The following is an 18,594-nucleotide window of genomic DNA, read 5'->3' as shown; positions in this document are numbered from 1 at the left end:
TGCAATAAGGTATTTGGATGATTTTTTGAGTAGGAGGATATGGAAGGTGGATATGATGAGATTAGATGTCGTATGACTAAATTGCCCCCACTTAGATTTTTAAATGATCAAAATTCATTTATTTAATTATAATTACAGTAAATACATATTTACCATTAATTACTTCATAAAAATGTTATCTTAAAAATGTTCAAACCTTATTTTTTATTATTTTTTTAACAAAAAAAATTAAAAAATCTGATTTATTTAAATTTATTTTAGTAATTAAAAAATTACAGTTCAAGGGAAAGCTAAATTTAAGTTTGAACAAATATTGAAGCTCATTAAAATGTTAAATAAATTTTGGAACAGTTGATACGTGCAAAGCATATTTTTCCTATAAAACATAAATTTTCAGGGTGCAAGGGTGCAAACTGTAAAACATAATTTTCCTATAAAAAACACAAGTGGAGGGCACGTGCTAGTCATTTTTACTGGGGCTCTATTGTTTCTTTCTTCTTCTTCGAAACAAAGCCCAAGCAGCTTGGAGCAGCAAGTAGCAATCGGCACTCTCTCTCTCTCTCTCTCTCTCTTAAGGGCAAATGGATCTTTCATCAACCCCGCGTGAACAACGACAGGGGTATTCCTTGTCGTTAGCTAATCCGACTCTTGATGGATTTGCAATCCTAAGTTGGCAAATTAAGGGGCCAAATCCGGGTATGCTTTTGCCCTCCCAAACACCAGAGATGAGGAGAAGTCGGAGATGAAATCTGGGTGATTCCCATATCCGGCTCCAAATCCACCAGCCAAACAGGCTGTTAATGTATATGATATGAGAGTTGGAGGTCTTAAATAGAAAGAGTAAAATTTCAAGCTTCAACTTGGAAATTTCAACAAATTTAGAGGTACTAAACTAGTAGTTTTATATATTATCTTAAAAAGAGAACAAATCTAAATTCACCTCTACCTTTGACGTACTGAAACCACGGCGGACCCTTATCTTATCTTTTCCATTTGATTTTGTCGAAAGGTCGCCTACATATGGTTGGTTTTATCTCTGTTAAAGAGTGCAACAATTGAGACTTTCTTCCCACTAATAATCCAAATTATAATCTTTTAGAATAGAGATTGGTATGAAAACAAAAGAATCACAGAATACAAGACATTAAAAAAATAAAAATAAAAAGGGACTGTTTTCAACTTTCAAGAACTACCAAGAAAAGGATTGATTTCCACAACAAACAAGAAATCATGTAAGTATATATTTCTCACAGCTTCTCTTTCGTGAATTATCAAACACTGGAATGAGATCAGTGACGGAGCCAGAATTTTTGCCTGAGGGGAGCCGCAATAAGAGAAGCATTTTCATGCAAAAATTTGTATTAAATATATGGTGTAGCTTTGTGGTATATTAATACATCGAATATAATATCTTTTGCATTATTGTCGACAATTGCAATGCACATATGTGATTATTTTTCGTCCATGAACGAATTTGAGAAATTTTTACCTAACAATGTAGTATAACTTTAATTTTTGGCTAGATGAAATTAAAATAACTCATAATTTTAAATGTCGGGAGGGGCCGGGGCCACATCCTAGGCCCCTATATACCTCCGCCAGTAAATGAGGCACCTGTTAATGAAAGTATTTCTATGTATTGAACTCATAAAAAGTATTTCATGGCATAACGTTTGTTCAATTCCTCGAATGTTGAAGGTTTAGGAGGCATGTTATTGCAGTGGCCGAGTTAAGTTTTATGAGAGCAACTATTTTTTGCATATAATGTCAAAGGTTAATTAGGTCCCTCCCTAGCCGCTTCATCATCGAACATAGCTATTGTTATTTTCTGTTAAACTCTTGATTACATAAATGGAGAGAGCTAAAAAGCAATTGTACAATAATGAGGTCAGCCATTACGCAACAAGTACGTTTCTTTGATTATTTTTGTAGAGCTAAAAAGCAATTGTACAATAATGAGGTCAGCCATTACGCAACAAGTACGTTTCTTTGATTATTTTTGTATGGTTTAGATTTTTTTACGTCTTATTCAAACTTTTAATAGTTTTGGGTATGTCAGAATTTGTTGCATTATTTATTCATTTCGACGATGACAATTAAAAATTGACCAAAAGCTGAATGCGTAAAAAAAAAAAAAAGGAGTGAAAACGAATAGATTCTTTTAACTTATTTTTGTTTTTTTTTTTCAAACTCTTTTAAATTTCGGTTTGTATTTCATTTTTCTTTCTTCTTTTTTTTGTTGAGAAGAATTAAAAAGTCGAACTCAATCTAATTGTTTCTAGTTCATGAAGACGATCAAGTTTATAGGATTGCGTATAGATATTCAATTAATTAAAGGAAAATTAATAAGTGTGAATGCAACCTCAATATGTGGTAATCGGATCTCTTTACAACGTTACTAACCTCCACACCCATGAATACTATTTTGTCATTCTTATTTTTGGACAATGAATATTGTCATACGTACTCATTTTACCAAAAAAATAGAATGGGTGTTGCACACATGTTAGGTAGTAATGGCGCTTTTCTAACTGCGCTCTCTCTCAAATGGCAATAATTTTAACATAAAATTTTGCAATATATGACAAAAGATTTTGCATTTGCTAAATCTGAGAGAATTATTTGATAAGATGAATATTGTCATACTCCGTATTTTTGGACGATATTTCATTTGATAAGATGTTTATTGGAGTAGTACTACGTTATAAAAGGAAAAAAAAACTACACTCCCTTGTTGAACTTCAAGGTGTTGGTGGGGTGGCCATGCATTATGGAGTTAACCAAATTAAATTGAGCCTTAAGTCTTAATCAATAGGGATCGATTATATGAATTCGTGTTTTTTATTAAGCTCTGTCTAATGAATCGTGTTCCGTACGTAATATTCAGTAAGCCTAAATCCCGCGGTGACCACAAGTCACCTTTTGTCTTCTCTTCTGATGACTTCAACCTTGATGACCACAAGTCACCTTCTCATTTTGTCTTCTCTTCTGATCACAAGTCACCTTCTCCTTTTGTCTTCTCTTCTCCTTTTGTCTTCTCTTCTGATCACAAGTCACCTCAGACACTCCACATACTCCGCTGGGCCGGCCACCATCTCCACCGCCCCTGTGCCAACATTAGGAAAGGTTAAGACATGAGAGAAATTCAGTCATAGTTATCAGGAGGTTATTAATGTAATAAGAGTGGATATCGTGTCGTGTCATCTCATTTTTGCATTAAAACAACCCTAATCCGATCGTGTTATCGCCCCGTGTCATATTCATATTACGTGTTAGAAATAACTGACCATAATGTGCTAATTTCGTGTCGGGTTATTATGTCTTCCATAAATACTCATCCCAAGTCGTGTCGTGTCATTTCGTGTTCATGTCATATTTTTCTTAACCATAACCCGATCTGTTTAGCTTTTTATGTTACGATATCGTGTTACATCCGACATTTGTGTTCTGTGTCAGAAATAACCGATCTTAATTTGCTAACTTTGTGTGAGATTCATGTCTTGTTTGAAATCCCCACCCCTGTTTCTTTACCCTTCTATTTATCACCCTGTTTTTTCCCTCCCTTCCAAACAGAGTGTTAAAACTTGAATAACTACGGCACACTCAACTTCTATCCTCTGCGGTCGTACTCTCGCCGGTGGGCTCGACAATTGCTGCCCGGCCGACTACATGACATCGGAACGTCATCATCGAACAAGAATGAGGTACTTTCGTCAATAATTTCTTCGATGTTTTCATGTTGAATTTGGATGTTATTGCAAAATGGGCTTGATTTCTTTGGTTATGTATTTGCAAAATTTTATTCAGATTACGTTTATGGATTAATATGTAGAATCATTCTATTTTATGTCCTCTAGAAGATAATTAACATGTGGATGGAGGAATAGAGGATTAGCTTTTGGATTGAGGTTTTTAAAAACGGTATCGGGACACATAACGGTAATGGTCCTGGTGCAATGGTATTAGGAGTATCGAACGATACTCGGTATGTGTTCTCTGTAAATCCCGCCGGGGTGGACGATGCGCGTTTTGGCCAACTTTTGGTTATATTCTGGACTTCCTAAATATTGAGAAAATTTCTTTATATCCCTTCGATTTTGACCAAAAATTCATTTTGGTCCTTCATCTTTCAATTTCGGCATAAAAATACTTCGATTTTCCAAATTTTTTCAGTGTCATCCTTTAAGGATATATACATATATACACGAAAAATAGGGTGTTTGGATCAAGCACCCTACACACATTGGATGCCGTTGATTCCCATGTCAGCCTTCTCGTTTTTTTTTTTTAGAATTTTTTAACGACTTGGATCGGCCGTCCGGTGGCCAGAGACAGCTCGGCGCGGCCGTCGGTCCCTATAGCAGGACTCAAAGAAAACGGATTTCTTCTAAAGGATGACATTGAAAAAAATTGGAAAGTCGAAGTATTTTTTATGCCAAAATTGAAAGGTGAAGGACCAAAATGAATTTTTGGTCAAATCGAAGGGATATAAAAGAATTTTTCCCATAAATATTGGTTTTGGAGTTTCTTTATTGGTTTTGGACTCTATATGCAAAAGAAACATAATTTGGTAAGGATTCTAGCTTTAGGAAGTAATCTGTGACTATAAATATAACTTTGCTCTTTTGAGTGAATCTCTCTGACCCTAGGGGCTCTTGTCTGTAGAACCTTAGGATTCTTTGTTCGATCTCGGTCTTTCTTACTCGTTTTGTTTGTAGTTTCGTTTCTCCATTTGATTTTTCGGATATGTTTTGTTTGTTGTTTTCTCAATATGATGATGGACATCAACGATCGTCAGGTTGCGGTTGGGTCCTTTGGGGGCCTGTCCGCCCGCTGTGCAACATAAATCACCCGTAAGGGTTGAGGATCCGCCGTAATGATGGTTGTTAAACCGTCCATGGATTGGAAATGGAATGATACATGTAGGGAACCAGCTAATATGCTTGCGATTTTCTATCTTAGTGGTATATTGGGTGTAACGGTGTCGAAAGGATAAAAACTGGCTGATTTTTAGAAAGATGTTTTGTATATGTTTGTCTATTTTATTTTTCCGTTTGGAGATTCAGATAAGTTTCAATTGCTCTACTCGAGTTTTTTTAAAAAAAAAAGGAGTTTACTTAATGAAAAATTACCAAACTAAGTAGAATAACCACTACACATGACTTCGCTTGTCTGCAGCCGTACTTGCCAGTGGACTGGACCATTGCGCGCTGCCCTGGCTACCACTTGATGCCAGAGACACAATCATAGACGGCGACAATGGAGAGAGGAGAGAGAGACAACCACTATCAGCTACACCATAGATGCATACAAAGACATAATTTGATGCTTAGAGACAAGTGAGGTCTTTTCATCAACCTCTGTTTGTTCTTTCATCGAACATTTTCTAAGTGTATTCATGTTTTTGATGGTTAGTTTTTACATCAAGAATGCTTAGTTTTTTATGCTTTCATGTGTGAATTTGGACGTGAGCACTGAAAAAGAACTGTATTTAGATGGTATTTCTATATTGATTCACCTTTTTTTTTTAAATTGAAATTCGTCTGATGGAAAAAATGGATTTGATTTCTGAAATTCAAACTAAGCATAGCATAGTTAGATGCTTCTGTCATTGAGTCTGCCTTTGTACTTCATACGCGTATGTCATAAATTTTCATCAAATTTGCTATTCTTTACGGTTCTTTTGAATATAGTTTGGCTAGAGGAACCTTATGCTATTCTACGTTAGCATTTAACTAGCATACAATTACTTGTGAGAATAACAAAAAAAGAAGATAGTTTTGTGTCTGTCCAGTAGAGTGAATCTGTCCCATTCAGATGAACAACAGAGGGGTATCCTCCACCATTTTATACACAGCTTTATACTTGGAGATATACAGACTGTGTTCCGGTCTCCTAAACATAGCAAAACAGATATTAAAAAAAAAAAAAAAGCGTCTTTATTGGAAAATTGGAGCCAACTAGCTAAGTATGTTGCTTTGGTTTTTCTAGTGACAGCTTTTTCTTTGATCCTTCAGCATAACCTCACACAGAGGAATGTAAATTGAGATAAAAAGAGATGGCAGGGGAGATATTGATACAACTGGATAGAAATGAAGGAGATGCAAAGCTATGTGCTATGGATCCTTGCAAACGTGCAAAGTGCCCACTTCGGATACTCAACACCCGGACATCAGACAATTGTATGAGAGCCATGTTTGACATGTTTAGTTGCACATTCACATAGCAAACATACTTTGTAATTCGGGTTTAGCATGAACTAGGTATAGAATTCGTGAATTATGCGTGGAATGCCTAAGGGTATCTTTCAAACACTATTTACCCTATCAAATAAAAGTAAAGTACTGAAGAAGTTGAATACTTTGGCGTGTCCCTGTGTCATTGACCTAGAAAAATTGATATTTATCCCACGCTGGGACATATATTGCACTGGACATACCTACCCGAGTCCATGTTACATAGATATAAGACGAGTCAGAGAGATATTTATTGGAGGAAGCAAGATTGTGAAGAGTGTTGGTTATAGAGAGAGGTAGGTTGATTATTGAGAGAGAGAGAGAGAGAGAGAGAGAGAGAGAGAGAGAGAGATGAATGGAGTAAGAATTTTCACTTGAAAGTTGAAACCAATCTCTCGTAACTCATTCCTTGGAATGGGCACTAGATTCTGCACCTTGCGTGCGGATGCTTGAGTAATGCATCATAGATACAGTCTTACAGATGTTGTAACTAATAACCCATTGCTATTGGAAGTTAAATCTTGAACAAGCAAAATTAAGAGTTTCTCTCTTTTTTCCCTTCTGGATTTGAGAAACGCCTTGGGGGTTATAGCGCGGACCGGGATGCATAAGAAACTCGACTTTTTTCGTTGTTGCTGCTTCCGACTTCCGTTATATTTCTAACGAATCGGTTTGGACTAACGTTGAGCGTAGCACCTCCAAGATAAGATAATAAAGCAGAAGAAAGTAATTTGTTATGTTTACTGCATTAATAATGCACTGGAAAAATCAACCGTAGTGGAGGATGAACATGGACCATATGTCAACTCATTTTGTGGATGTTGTTAAACTTCTTGTTTATTTCACATATCCTCGCTTCAAGATATCAAATATCTTGTGGGGCACCGTCGTGTCCTTCTCACATCATGAGGCAACAAAACATATGAAACCACGTCACTTCAACCTCCCAATTAGGTCCCAAGGGCACTCCACAAACCCTTAGTGGAGACTAGAAAGCAAAGAGGGTACAGCCCCTATTTGGAGTTTCTAACCACATGGCCTTTCCCATGCCTAGAAAAGCTCATCCACTCAGCCATCTTTCCCTGTATCAATTTGTAGGCTCCTCTTCTTTCCAGAATGTTCGTTGTTGCAATACATGCACTAGTTTTCCTTGTGGTACAGCTTATACCTAGCTTTGTGAGTATATTGCTCTCCTGCAAATTCCAGTTTCTCTGTTTTACATTACGGTATACAGCTTATGCCCTCTCTCTTTTCTTTTCTTTTTTTACTTTAGTTTTGATTCCGATGTAAGTGCAGTGAAATTTTCTTCAAAATTCAGATAGTGGTTTGGTGTGGAAGTATTGAGGTGTCTTTTCTACACTTCCTTTTATGTAACCGAAAATACAAAATTATATTTGAACCGATGTCGGGGAGTTTTCCTTTCTACTTTTACTAGTTTTCCCTCAACTGTCTCAAATTTAATACCATAAAATCAAATTAACCTCAGCTACCACCCTGTATTCACTCATCAAGAACCGTAGCTATCTTTAGAAGCAGTTTTCTCTCTTCAGCTATCCTATTCTCAGTAATATTTACCATGAACTTGATCAATTCTCCTTGGTCATAATAATCTCTAAGGTACCCTCTCTCTCTCTCTCTGACCTCCTGCAACAACCGGACTTTCAACTCTTCTGAAACATGGTGCGATCAGAGTGTGTCTCATCAATTCTGCCATCAACTGGGTATTAAATATCCACCATTATTGATCATATCACGTGGTGGGATTTTTGACCTCCGATACCTGTGTCTTCTTTCTCACCAACTAAATCAAGCGAAGCATACTTCATCAAGACAAGCAAACACAACCCCCCACAAAACTCTTGATGGCTTCTCTACACCTACATGTCCACGACCCCACACGAACCCTACATCCTCCAACTCAATTCCTACATCCTCCAACTCAATTTCTCTCGCCAAGATCAATATTTTCCCCACGAAAAACCACGAATCTCCTTCTTCCACGCAAACCCATTTCACCGAAACTCGAAACATCTCTAAGATGCTCATCTATCACCAGTTTAAGTCCAAACAAGGAAGAAGAAGAAACCGAAGAAACCCTGCAAGAGGGATTCAGTAACGTGGACGACCATGAGATCAGTAGGCCTCTCAGTGATTGTTGGAGACAAATCCAAGGGTGCAGTGACTGGAAAGGGCTTTTGGACCCCATGGACTCTCATCTTCGCCAGGAAATTATCCGGTACGGGGAGTTTTCACAGGCTTGTTATGACTCCTTTGACTTTGATCCTCACTCTAAGTACTGTGGCACGTGTAAGTATACAGGAGCTCATTTCTTTGAGAAGCTTGACATGGCGGATAGAGGGTACCACTTGAGCAGGTATGGTGAATATTCAATTCTTAGTAAAGGAAACTGATAGTATATTGTTCTCAAATTCATGAGTTTTTTTTTTTCTGTCTGTATAGCATTAGTCAACAGAAAATGCACCTATTCCTTACCTCTTTTGATAACTCCAGTTTAGGCTTTTGATAACTCCAATTTAGGCGTACTCTGAGATATGCAATGATATTCGAACTTGTTTGAAATTATTGAGATATTATCCACCTGGCAGAAATTAGCAAAACCGATATAACAATCATGGTGTCTAAATGGAACAGGTACCTGTATGCAACATCAAACATTAACCTCCCAAATTTCTTCCAGAAGTCCAAAATGAGCAGTGTGTGGAGTCAGCATGCAAACTGGATGGGCTATGTGGCTGTCGCCAACGACGAGGAAGAGATCCGCCGCCTCGGCCGTCGGGACATCGTCATCGCGTGGCGGGGCACAGTGACATACCTCGAGTGGATCCATGACCTAAAAGACATTTTACACCCGGCCCATTTTAGCGAAGACCCTTCAGTCAAAATTGAGTCGGGGTTCTATGATCTCTACACCCAAAAGGAAAATTCATGCCACTTTTGCTCATTTTCGGCCCGTGAACAAGTTTTAGCTGAAATTAAGCGGCTTACAGAGACTTACAAAGGGGAAAATCTTAGCATTACAGTCACAGGACATAGTCTTGGTGCAGCCCTGGCCATGCTAAGTGCTTATGACATTGCCGAGATGGGACTGAACATTTCGAAAAATGGCGAATCGGTTGAAAGAATTCCGATCACTGTTTTTTCGTTTGCCGGGCCCCGCGTCGGAAATCTGAAGTTCAAGGAACGGTGCGATGAGCTCGGAGTCAAGGTCCTGAGGGTAGTCAATGTGCATGACAAGGTACCATTGGTGCCTGGAATTTTCGCCAATGAAAAATTCCGGCACCAAAAGTACATTGAGGAAATGATGTCGTTTCCTTGGAGTTATGCCCATGTTGGAGTGCAGCTTGCGTTGGATCATACCCATTCGTATTTTCTAAAACCCACTAGCGATTTGCGGTGTGCCCATAACCTTGAAGCCCATTTACACCTCGTCGACGGGTACCACGGGCCTGGCCGCCGGTTCTGCCTGGCCACGAAGCGGGACGTTGCCCTCGTCAACAAGAGTTGCGATTTCTTGAAGAGCGAGTACAGTGTGCCGCCGTGCTGGTGGCAGGACTTGAACAAGGGGATGGTGAGGACCGCCGACGGGCGGTGGGTCGTGCCGGAAAGGCCCAGAATCGAGGCCCACCCGCCGGATACGGCCCACCACCTTGAACAAGTGCTCAAATTTGCCAAGTCCTCAGTGGGAACCTCTTTTAATGTTTGATAGTAACTTCTAACAACCTTTTTAAGTGTCTTGTGCTTATCGAACTGGTTTTGCTTTGTCCTCGTTTCTGAATCTGTCCTATCCCTTATATGACGTTTTTTGATAATTAAAGCATCAACACCAGCACAGGCAACATGCAAAATTAGCTACTTTGACTAGAAAAAAGTCTAAAAGGGAGCTGCACCAAATTCTCTAAGAGGTGAGGTAAAAAACATCCATGAACAGTCCGTCGGTATCTTTACCGTGGCACTGTTGATCAGCTTTCCAATTTTCTATTTTTTTTTCCTTCCCTTTCTCTCTCTCTCTCTCTCTACCAATTTGCAATTTGGGTTTTGGTGAAAGAAGGGGAAAAAATATATATTTTAATTGGTGTTAGGTAAAATAAATAGTATTGGTGTAGTTGTGAAAGAAAAAGTTGATAGGTAAAATAGAATTATGAACTGTTCACGAGGTAGTATAGCTACCGACTGATAAACTTGCTCTTAGGCATTAGGAGGGACCATCTTTCTTTTCTGCTTGCACATCTTCTTCTTCAAAAAAAAAGGACCAGCAATAATTCATATGTTTCTCAAATATGACATGATTTGTACACTCGAAGTGTGCGACACTGCGACTCCACTTAGATAGTTCTGTGGCTAGCTTAGTTGGCAATTCTTATACGCTAGAGGTTGATTTTTAGTCCTTTTTTTTTTTTGTACACAAGTCTTTTGTCGATTATTGATCTCGAATTTGTTTTTGTGAACCTCACGTAACTGATGTAGTTTTTCTCCTAAAATGTTTGTATTTCGAGATTTTGTCAATAGATATTTTGAGGTTGTGTAGAAAGATTTTTTTGCATATCGAGCAACAGGAACCCTGCTTGCACTGTGTACTTGTCATATATCTAGATGGGCACAAATCCTTTTGGAAGAATTTTTTTAAAATTCGGATCATTTAAAACATTTTTAGACGGTTCGGATGGTGTAGCAGGACCCCCCATTTGCTCTTAGAGCATGTATACCAATGTAAATGTAAAATTATTGGTCAACAGTGTATTTTTTTCATTTTACCTACTGACATTTCTTTCTACACTACACCAATACTATCGATTTTACATATTCTTTATTAAAATATGAATTTCGTATTTTCTGTTTTTTTCTTCTTCTTCTTTCCCCTTCTATTTTGAGGTTGAAACCCTAGCCCAAAGTTATACAGTTACATATATATGATACCTTATACGTATCTATAGCTATACACAAACCCATTTACACCTTCTCCAGCCATTTTAGACACCACCCATGTGGGTTAGGAAAGATTGTACTCAATCGTCGGAATTTTCGAATCGCAGATTTCAGAGGTGGGTTTTCAAAACATAGAAGCCAGTAAACCCAAAACCTTCGTTGCAGAGTAAAAAGCAAGAGAGAGAAAGAGCATTCAAGAAAAAAACTAATTAAAAAAGGGTTTCATAGTGAACAGCCCTTCGGTACTTGTAGTGAAGAACTGTAGATGGAGAAACTTCACCGACTTGTTTACAGAAGCTGGTGCTAGAGACTTTTTCTCGTTTTGAGCAGCAAAAAGCTATTTTTGCTTATCTGATTAACTTGCTCTTAGTCACATGATTCATGTAGTCATATGTTGTTATACTAGAGAATTTCTAAAAGAGAAAACAATCAAGAAATAATTATAGAAAAAAAGTTATTTGGAATCTTGGGTACCTTTTTTAGTTTGTCGCTCTTTATTAGTGGATGTTCCAGCAGATCTTTGAATTAATCTTAGGCTGCGTTATTCTGAACTTAACTTAAATCTGAAAATTTTGTTTTCATTTAATTTTTTATTTATTTATTAGTTTTGTGTCAAATTTTTATGAGTTATTGATTCGTCTCGACGAAAAGAATCGAAAAAATAGTTTTTTAAACTTTTATCCAAATATTTTAAAAAATAATCATTTTGTACTCCAAAAAGTGACTTTTTTTTTTGGCTAAAAAACAAAGAATGGGCCTGTTTTGCTATTTTTATTGTTTTGAGGTACTGGTAATTAAAGTTCACGTGAATCACATCGGGCTTCGCAACAACTCTCACAGTGAAAATCATTATATTTCACTTTTTTCCTGAGCAAGCCTACTCCTTTGTCATTATATCACTTGCATCCCCAACCATAAAAGAGTACGAGATAGAAGGACAAGCTTTTTAAGGAAAAAATTATTTGACGACCATGGGTACTTCGCATGATGTCCCGGATTGTTTTTTCAACACACATTCAATGAGGTGTCGAGCTCAAGACAAGTGTATAGGCCTCGTGCTAATGTGTGGTGGAAAAAGAGTCTTGTGCAGCACAGGAAACTAAAAAGTTTTGCGCTTTTTAATGTGGTTCATGCTAGGTGTCATTCTTGGGGGAACAAAGCAGCGTGCAATCTTACAGTCTAAAATTGTTTTGGACGGTCCGAATTAATAAAAAACTCTTCTAGAGAAGATTAAGGAAGAGTGTTTTTTTTTTTTTAAACCCGGACCATTAATTACCGAGACGGACGGTAAGATAGGGCACAGTTGCATGCTACTGTGTTTGCTCATAGCAGCCCCCATTTCCTTTCCGAAGACAACAATGTGTGTTTGTCTGTTGCTTGCTGAGCCAACGAAATAAACGATGCAAAAGAATTAATATTGGTACCATTATTTGCAAGGTATAATTTATTCTCGAATTAGTTAATTACATAAAGAAAAGAATTCGTATTCTACAAATAACTAGAGCAAGATTTCGTATCGATTAGTGATTTTGGAATGGCAGGTTTGGGGCTTTCCAGTTTCGGCTTTCTGATGTTTTGCTTCTGTTTGGAGTGGTTTTCTATGCAGTTATAGGCCTTTTTTGGTTGGATCCAGGTTCGGAGGTGTTTGGATTTCTGGTTCGGGTTTTCTTGCTTACCTATGGTCTTTGTTGTTTTGGTCGGCGTCATGTCTTGGCAGTTTAAGATTTTGGGTGACGCTTGTCGTTTGTGCCATTCATCTGTTTAATTTTTTTTTTCTCTTTCTTCAAAGATTAATACAGTAAATTTCTTTTACCACTTAGATGGTTGTTTATGCACCCTTATCCCCATTAAAAAAGGTTTACGGATGGACATAAAGGAAGCTTTCTGGCTCACATTCTTATGATCACTATCATGATCACATTGCTAAGCTGAGTAAAAGTTGGATCCCACTTGCCTTTATATCACTAATCTTTTCCTCTCTCTATGAGGCAAGAAAAGACAGTGAAATTAAAGGTAGACATCGCTTTCCATGTCTGGATCTGTGTGAAAGTGTTTCTTTTTATTTGAGAAGATACCGAATGTCTAGGTCTACTTATGCGCACTTCAATGAGTTTCGGGTCCTGAAGTTAACGATCGGGTAAAAGACTACATTAGTATATGTTCGTCTGTGTTTCTTTACGATTAGCTTGAATTTAAATTTTGATACATCTATTGATATCCGGTGAAGCTAATAAATTTTTTTTTTGAAAGGCATGAAGCTAATATTTTTGAATATTACTCTCCAGACCCTACGAGATGAAAGGTTGAGATCGGCGATTAACACATCGTAGGGCCCAAAATGATGGTAGTAAAAATCCCATAATTTCTGCCGGCGGCGGTAACGAATTTATTCTCTCTCTTTTCTTTTTTGGTAATTGTAATTCCATTAAGCACAAACAAACAAAACCAAGACCTAAGCCAGTACAAAAACAAACAAAACCAAGGGGTAAGCCAGTACAAAACCAATTGCATCCTAACTACACAAAGCAAAAATTCGAGCGGGACCCTCCACTTCAGTGCAATCCAACGATTAGCATCATTCTTCTTGACTCCTCGGAACAACACAAAACAAGCCCTTACCTCTTCCTCAAATTGGGACCACAAACCCCTAGCATCTCTCCTTTAGTGCTGAAAAAGATTAAAGCTACAGTTCCCGACCGGGGAATCTCGATCGGAATCTCGACGCTCGGCTGGATCCACTCCGGCTATCAGACGGCTGATCCGAGTTGTCCAAAAATTCTAAAAAAAAAATCCGAGTGGGCCTACGCGAGAATCGATGGCATCCGACGTGTTTAGGTGGCCGATCCAAACACTCAATTTTTTGTGTGTATTGTATATACACACAAAAAATTGAATGTTTGGATCGGCCACCTAAACAAGTCGGATGCCATCGATTCTTGCGTAGGCCCACTCGGATTTTTTTTTAAAATTTTTGGACGGCTCGGATCAGCCGTCCGGTGGCCGGAGTGGGCCCGGCGCGGCGTCGGAATTCCGATCGGAAAAATGGATCGGGACGTGTAGACTTTGTGGCTGAAAAATACAAAAGTTATGCTCTCTCCAAATCCAGTACATAGAAGCAGCGAGAGAGAGGCAAAAAAACATGGTGCGCCAAAGAGGGACCAGCCTTATGAGTACATGCCCATCTGAAAAGGCAAGCACTGTGTAAATTTTATATTCATATCTCAAAATTAATTGACAATAAGTGGAGAGATTCCAGATGTTATTAAGTGATTACCCATTTCACTCCCAAGCAATATGAGATTCATTTCCTTAACATTTCCCCTCACGTGCAGCCGTGTTTGAGATCTGTCATGTGTAGCCACTTTTTGGGTCCTATCATCGTGCAGCCTTTTCGCTGGTCTGTCATCGCGGGGTATGGATTGTGAATTTTTAAACTGTGAGGTGGAATGGGCCTCGCTCTGATACCATGTGGAAATTTTATATTCATCTCAAAATCAATTGGCAATGAGTGAAGAGGTGTCAAATGTTATTAAGTGATCATCCATTCCATTCTTAAATAATGTGAGATTCGATCATTTCCTTAGCAAGCACACCCCTACCTATGTTCATTTCTAGTTAAGTGACTCCAAACCTGGTGTGAAAAGGGGCACGCAAAAAATAATTGCTCTTGGGACTCATTCTGGGCATCACACAAACAACAAATCGTATCACCCTGCAAACCCCAACACCGTAATCTATCTTTGGTTGATAAACGCCCTCAAAATGCAAGCCATTCAATAAACGCCCATTGTGAAACATTATGAGAAAACCAGACAATTTTAGCCCACATAACAGTAGGACGAACGGGCCTCAATGCATTTCATGCTGATTTGGTAGTAAACACTCCTCCCCCATTCAAATTCCACACAAACGAATCAGGATCCGTTTCAGAACGATAAATAAGTACTTATTTTTTAAGAAGGTAATTTCAAGCTCAAAAATTATGTGCTTACACAAATAATTTTTCCATCACTATGGATCTTGTTTGATAGATCTTATTGAGATCTTTAATATGGTGTAAAAAAAATTGAAAAATTATTTTTCATTTATATTATTTTTGAGTTTGAAAATGTGAAATAAGTACTTATTTTTAAAAAAAATGTTCTGGAATGGAGCCTCAGGACTGTCTATGGTTGGGAGAAAATCTAGGGTGCATGTTCAATAATATTTTGAATTTGTAGGACTCCGAAGTCTCGGCCATTTCCAAACTCCTTGATGAATAATAGAGCTGATCACCTTAGCCAGCAAAGAAGTACCTCTATTCTGAACCACCACCGCCTCCCCAAACTTCTTAAACAACGGTCCAAGCGGGTGTCAATTATCCGGCCACAGAAAAATAGACTCCTCATTACCCACTCTAGCTGTAATCCAATGTGCAATTCACGTGGAAGGCAAGTTGCTTTCAACCATGAGTGTAATTTGTTTGTCCTTGCCTATCAGTTTTTGGCTCAACTTATTCATTTTTTCCAATCTGCTGATAAGACTTCCAACCAAGAGTCTAGTGTTCAATTTTGTTTTTCCAATCTCCTAAAAGCATAAAATTGACTAGCTTTTGACTAATTGTTTTTTTGTTCCAAAGCAGAAACAGAACTTAGACAAAAAACACACTACTAGAATTTTCTTTTTCTTCACTGTTACAACTAAGAGTGAACAAAAAATTCGTCAAACAGCGAATTCAGTCCAAACCAATCCAAACCGAAAGATTTGGTTTGGTTTTTTAGTAGTATGGTTTGGTCATGGTTTAAAAAAATTAGAAACCGCGTTATATGGTTTGGTTTGTGAATACAAGCTCACGGTTATGGTTCAAAACCGACCGGAACCGTATAATGCATATATATATATATATATATATATAATTATGATTCACCAAATAAATATGAGAGCCTTAGTTAACTACTTTCCTAATTTTATTAATCTTATTAAATTCACCGCAATATTTATTTTTTCTTTCCTAGCAAGATAATTTAGACTAACTTCTATATATCAAACTCAATCTTAATTTCTTAGGATTATTAATTTATTATATACACAAAAAGCATCACCAGATCAGTCAACTTCCACGGCCCAATTTTATTAATTTATAATACATATATAAATATAATTTAATTATGATTCACCAAATAAATATGAGAGCCTTAATTAACTACTTTCCTAATTTTATTGATCTTATTAAATCCATCGCAATATTTTATTTTTTCTTTCCTACCAAGATAATTTAGACTAAACTTTTATATATCAAATCCAATCTAATTTTCTATGATTATTACTAATTTATTATACACAAAAAACATTACCAGATCAGTCAACTTCCACAACTCAATTCCTAAATTTCTATACTTGAAAACCAATTCCAATTCCAATTCCAAATCCTATTCCTATAATTCCTTCACTACCAAGACTAATTCCCCTAAATTTCTATACATGCAAACCGTGGTTTAAAACCGAACCGTATTTTAATGGTTTGGATTGATTTGGTTCTATACCTTTTGTGGATTGATTTGATTTTTTAAATTCATAATCCGTAGATATTAATTTAGTTCTTGGTTTGCTATGAAACCAAATCAATCCGGACCTTGTTCACCCCTAGTTACAGCTCCTTTTCTCTCGGCTCTCACACAGTCACACTTGCACACACAAAATGTTGACTTTTCTTCTTGTTCTCTGCAATTTTTCTTTTTTACCCTCTCTGTTACCCACACACGGTACAGGAGACCCAATAAATAGGCATGACTAGACTAGCACAAAATGACCCTTGAACTGTCAGAAGAATATGGAACTAACCACATATTCTCCTCCTTGGAACAAAGCACAATTGACTTGTTCACTTTGTAGAGCTCGTCGAGTAGAACAACTATCTAAAAAATCAGCTTAATTGGATATTATTAAGTGCCTGATCGGAGCCCATATAACTCTCGGTCCATGGGTTACAGTGGATTTGATCTAGTGTTTCAAATTCATTCTTTTCAAGATTAAAAAGTTCCGATCAGGTACTTAATGATATCCAATTAAGCTAATTTTTTTCATAGTTGTTCTACTTGACGAGCTCTACAAAGTGAACGATTCCGATCATCGGAGCGAGACCGGAGTGGACCCCGAAAACAGGCCCAGCAGCACACTGCTGTCCCCTTGGGGACAGCAGCCCCCCGCTTCCGAACAAAGTGGCCTTTTCTTTTTTCAAACCACATGGGCAAAACCCAACAGAATCTAAAATATGCTCTATGGAAGCAAGCACACTCGTAACCACGTGATGTTCGGTAGCGGAGGTAGATAGTGGGGGTGGGGTTAGATGCCACCATCACCCCAATCTGAAGTTATATTTTTTGTTGACCAAATATAAACTGCACATATATATATATATATATATATATATATATATATGGAAAACAAAATACAAAAGGACCGAAACTTCATCGGTTCGAAAAACAAAGAAAATACAACGAAACGAAAAAAAAAAAAAAGTCGCAAGGAGAACCGAGAAAGTAAAGTCGTTGCGAGCTGCTAAATAAAAGACAAAGCGTCTTTCTTGCTACCGAAACAAGTAGTGTTCTCAAATCTTGAAGTCACACTCCATCCTGACTCAAAAATTGTGTACCAATGAACAGTACCTTGGTAAATTTGGAGAGGTTTCTCCACAAATGTAAAATACATGGGTGTTTAACTAGGCTGGTGCAAGCCCACTTTTGTGCCTTTCCTAGCCAAAGTTGCTAAAAGTGCAAATATACTTAGGCTAGTGTACATGCTCTTAGGAGTGAAACCTAGAGTAGTACTATTGGTACCGACCCCGTCGGTACCGAAATCGTAGGGACGGCCGCGACGGGCCGTCTCTGGCCACCGAACGACCGATCCAAGCCGTCCAAAATTTTTTTAAAAAAAATGAAGGGCCTGACGGGGGAATCAACGGCATCCGAGGTGTGTAGGGTACTTGATCCGAGCACCCCTTTTTGTGTATAAACGCGTAGGCCGTCCGGTGGCCGGAGACGACCCGGCGCAGCCGTTCCTACGATTTCGGTACCGACGGGGTCGGTACCAATAGTACTACTCGGGAAACCTATTCGTTGGCCATTTCTATAGCCTTGTTGGCCTGTTGAAACCTTCATAGAACATATACCTAAACTACAAGCTTTAAAGCTCCTACTTACCTCCCAGCTGGTCCTTAAGAGCAAAATCAGCACCAAAATCGAATCCACCAGACACACTTGTGAAAGTGGGAGGCCCAAATCTGGGAACCAGTTTTGGGTTTTGGCTCTTGGATTTGATCGGCCTTGACGACGGATTTCGGAGCTCTCCGACGGCATTGATGGCGGCATCTGCAACGGATTCGGTTTTAAACGCTGAGGAAATTCGGTCGGGGCCCTGGGACTAGCCCGTTGTTAAT

At 38.1% G+C, this 18,594-nt stretch overlaps 1 protein-coding gene and 1 long non-coding RNA gene across 2 annotated transcripts; both read left to right on the top strand.

Moving 5' to 3' along the window:
- Positions 1 to 3,456: 3,456 nt before the first annotated feature.
- On the top strand, positions 3,457 to 6,360 carry LOC131314574 (uncharacterized). The gene is made up of 2 exons (XR_009196451.1): positions 3,457 to 3,704; positions 5,179 to 6,360. It is a non-coding gene; the product is annotated as an uncharacterized LOC131314574 (long non-coding RNA).
- Positions 6,361 to 7,176: 816 nt separating this feature from the next.
- On the top strand, positions 7,177 to 10,066 carry LOC131314569 (phospholipase A1-Igamma3, chloroplastic). Its single transcript, XM_058343316.1, has 2 exons — positions 7,177 to 8,610; positions 8,889 to 10,066. The coding sequence occupies exons 1-2, from the start codon at positions 8,099 to 8,101 to the stop codon at positions 9,958 to 9,960; spliced, it is 1,584 nt and encodes a 527-aa protein (XP_058199299.1). The 5' UTR covers positions 7,177 to 8,098; the 3' UTR covers positions 9,961 to 10,066.
- The last annotated feature ends 8,528 nt before the right edge of the window (positions 10,067 to 18,594 follow it).

The sequence above is a fragment of the Rhododendron vialii genome, chromosome 13a (genome assembly GCF_030253575.1).
Source record: "Rhododendron vialii isolate Sample 1 chromosome 13a, ASM3025357v1".
Classification (NCBI taxonomy): domain Eukaryota; kingdom Viridiplantae; phylum Streptophyta; class Magnoliopsida; order Ericales; family Ericaceae; genus Rhododendron; species Rhododendron vialii.
This window is presented reverse-complemented; position numbering and strand designations above follow the sequence as displayed.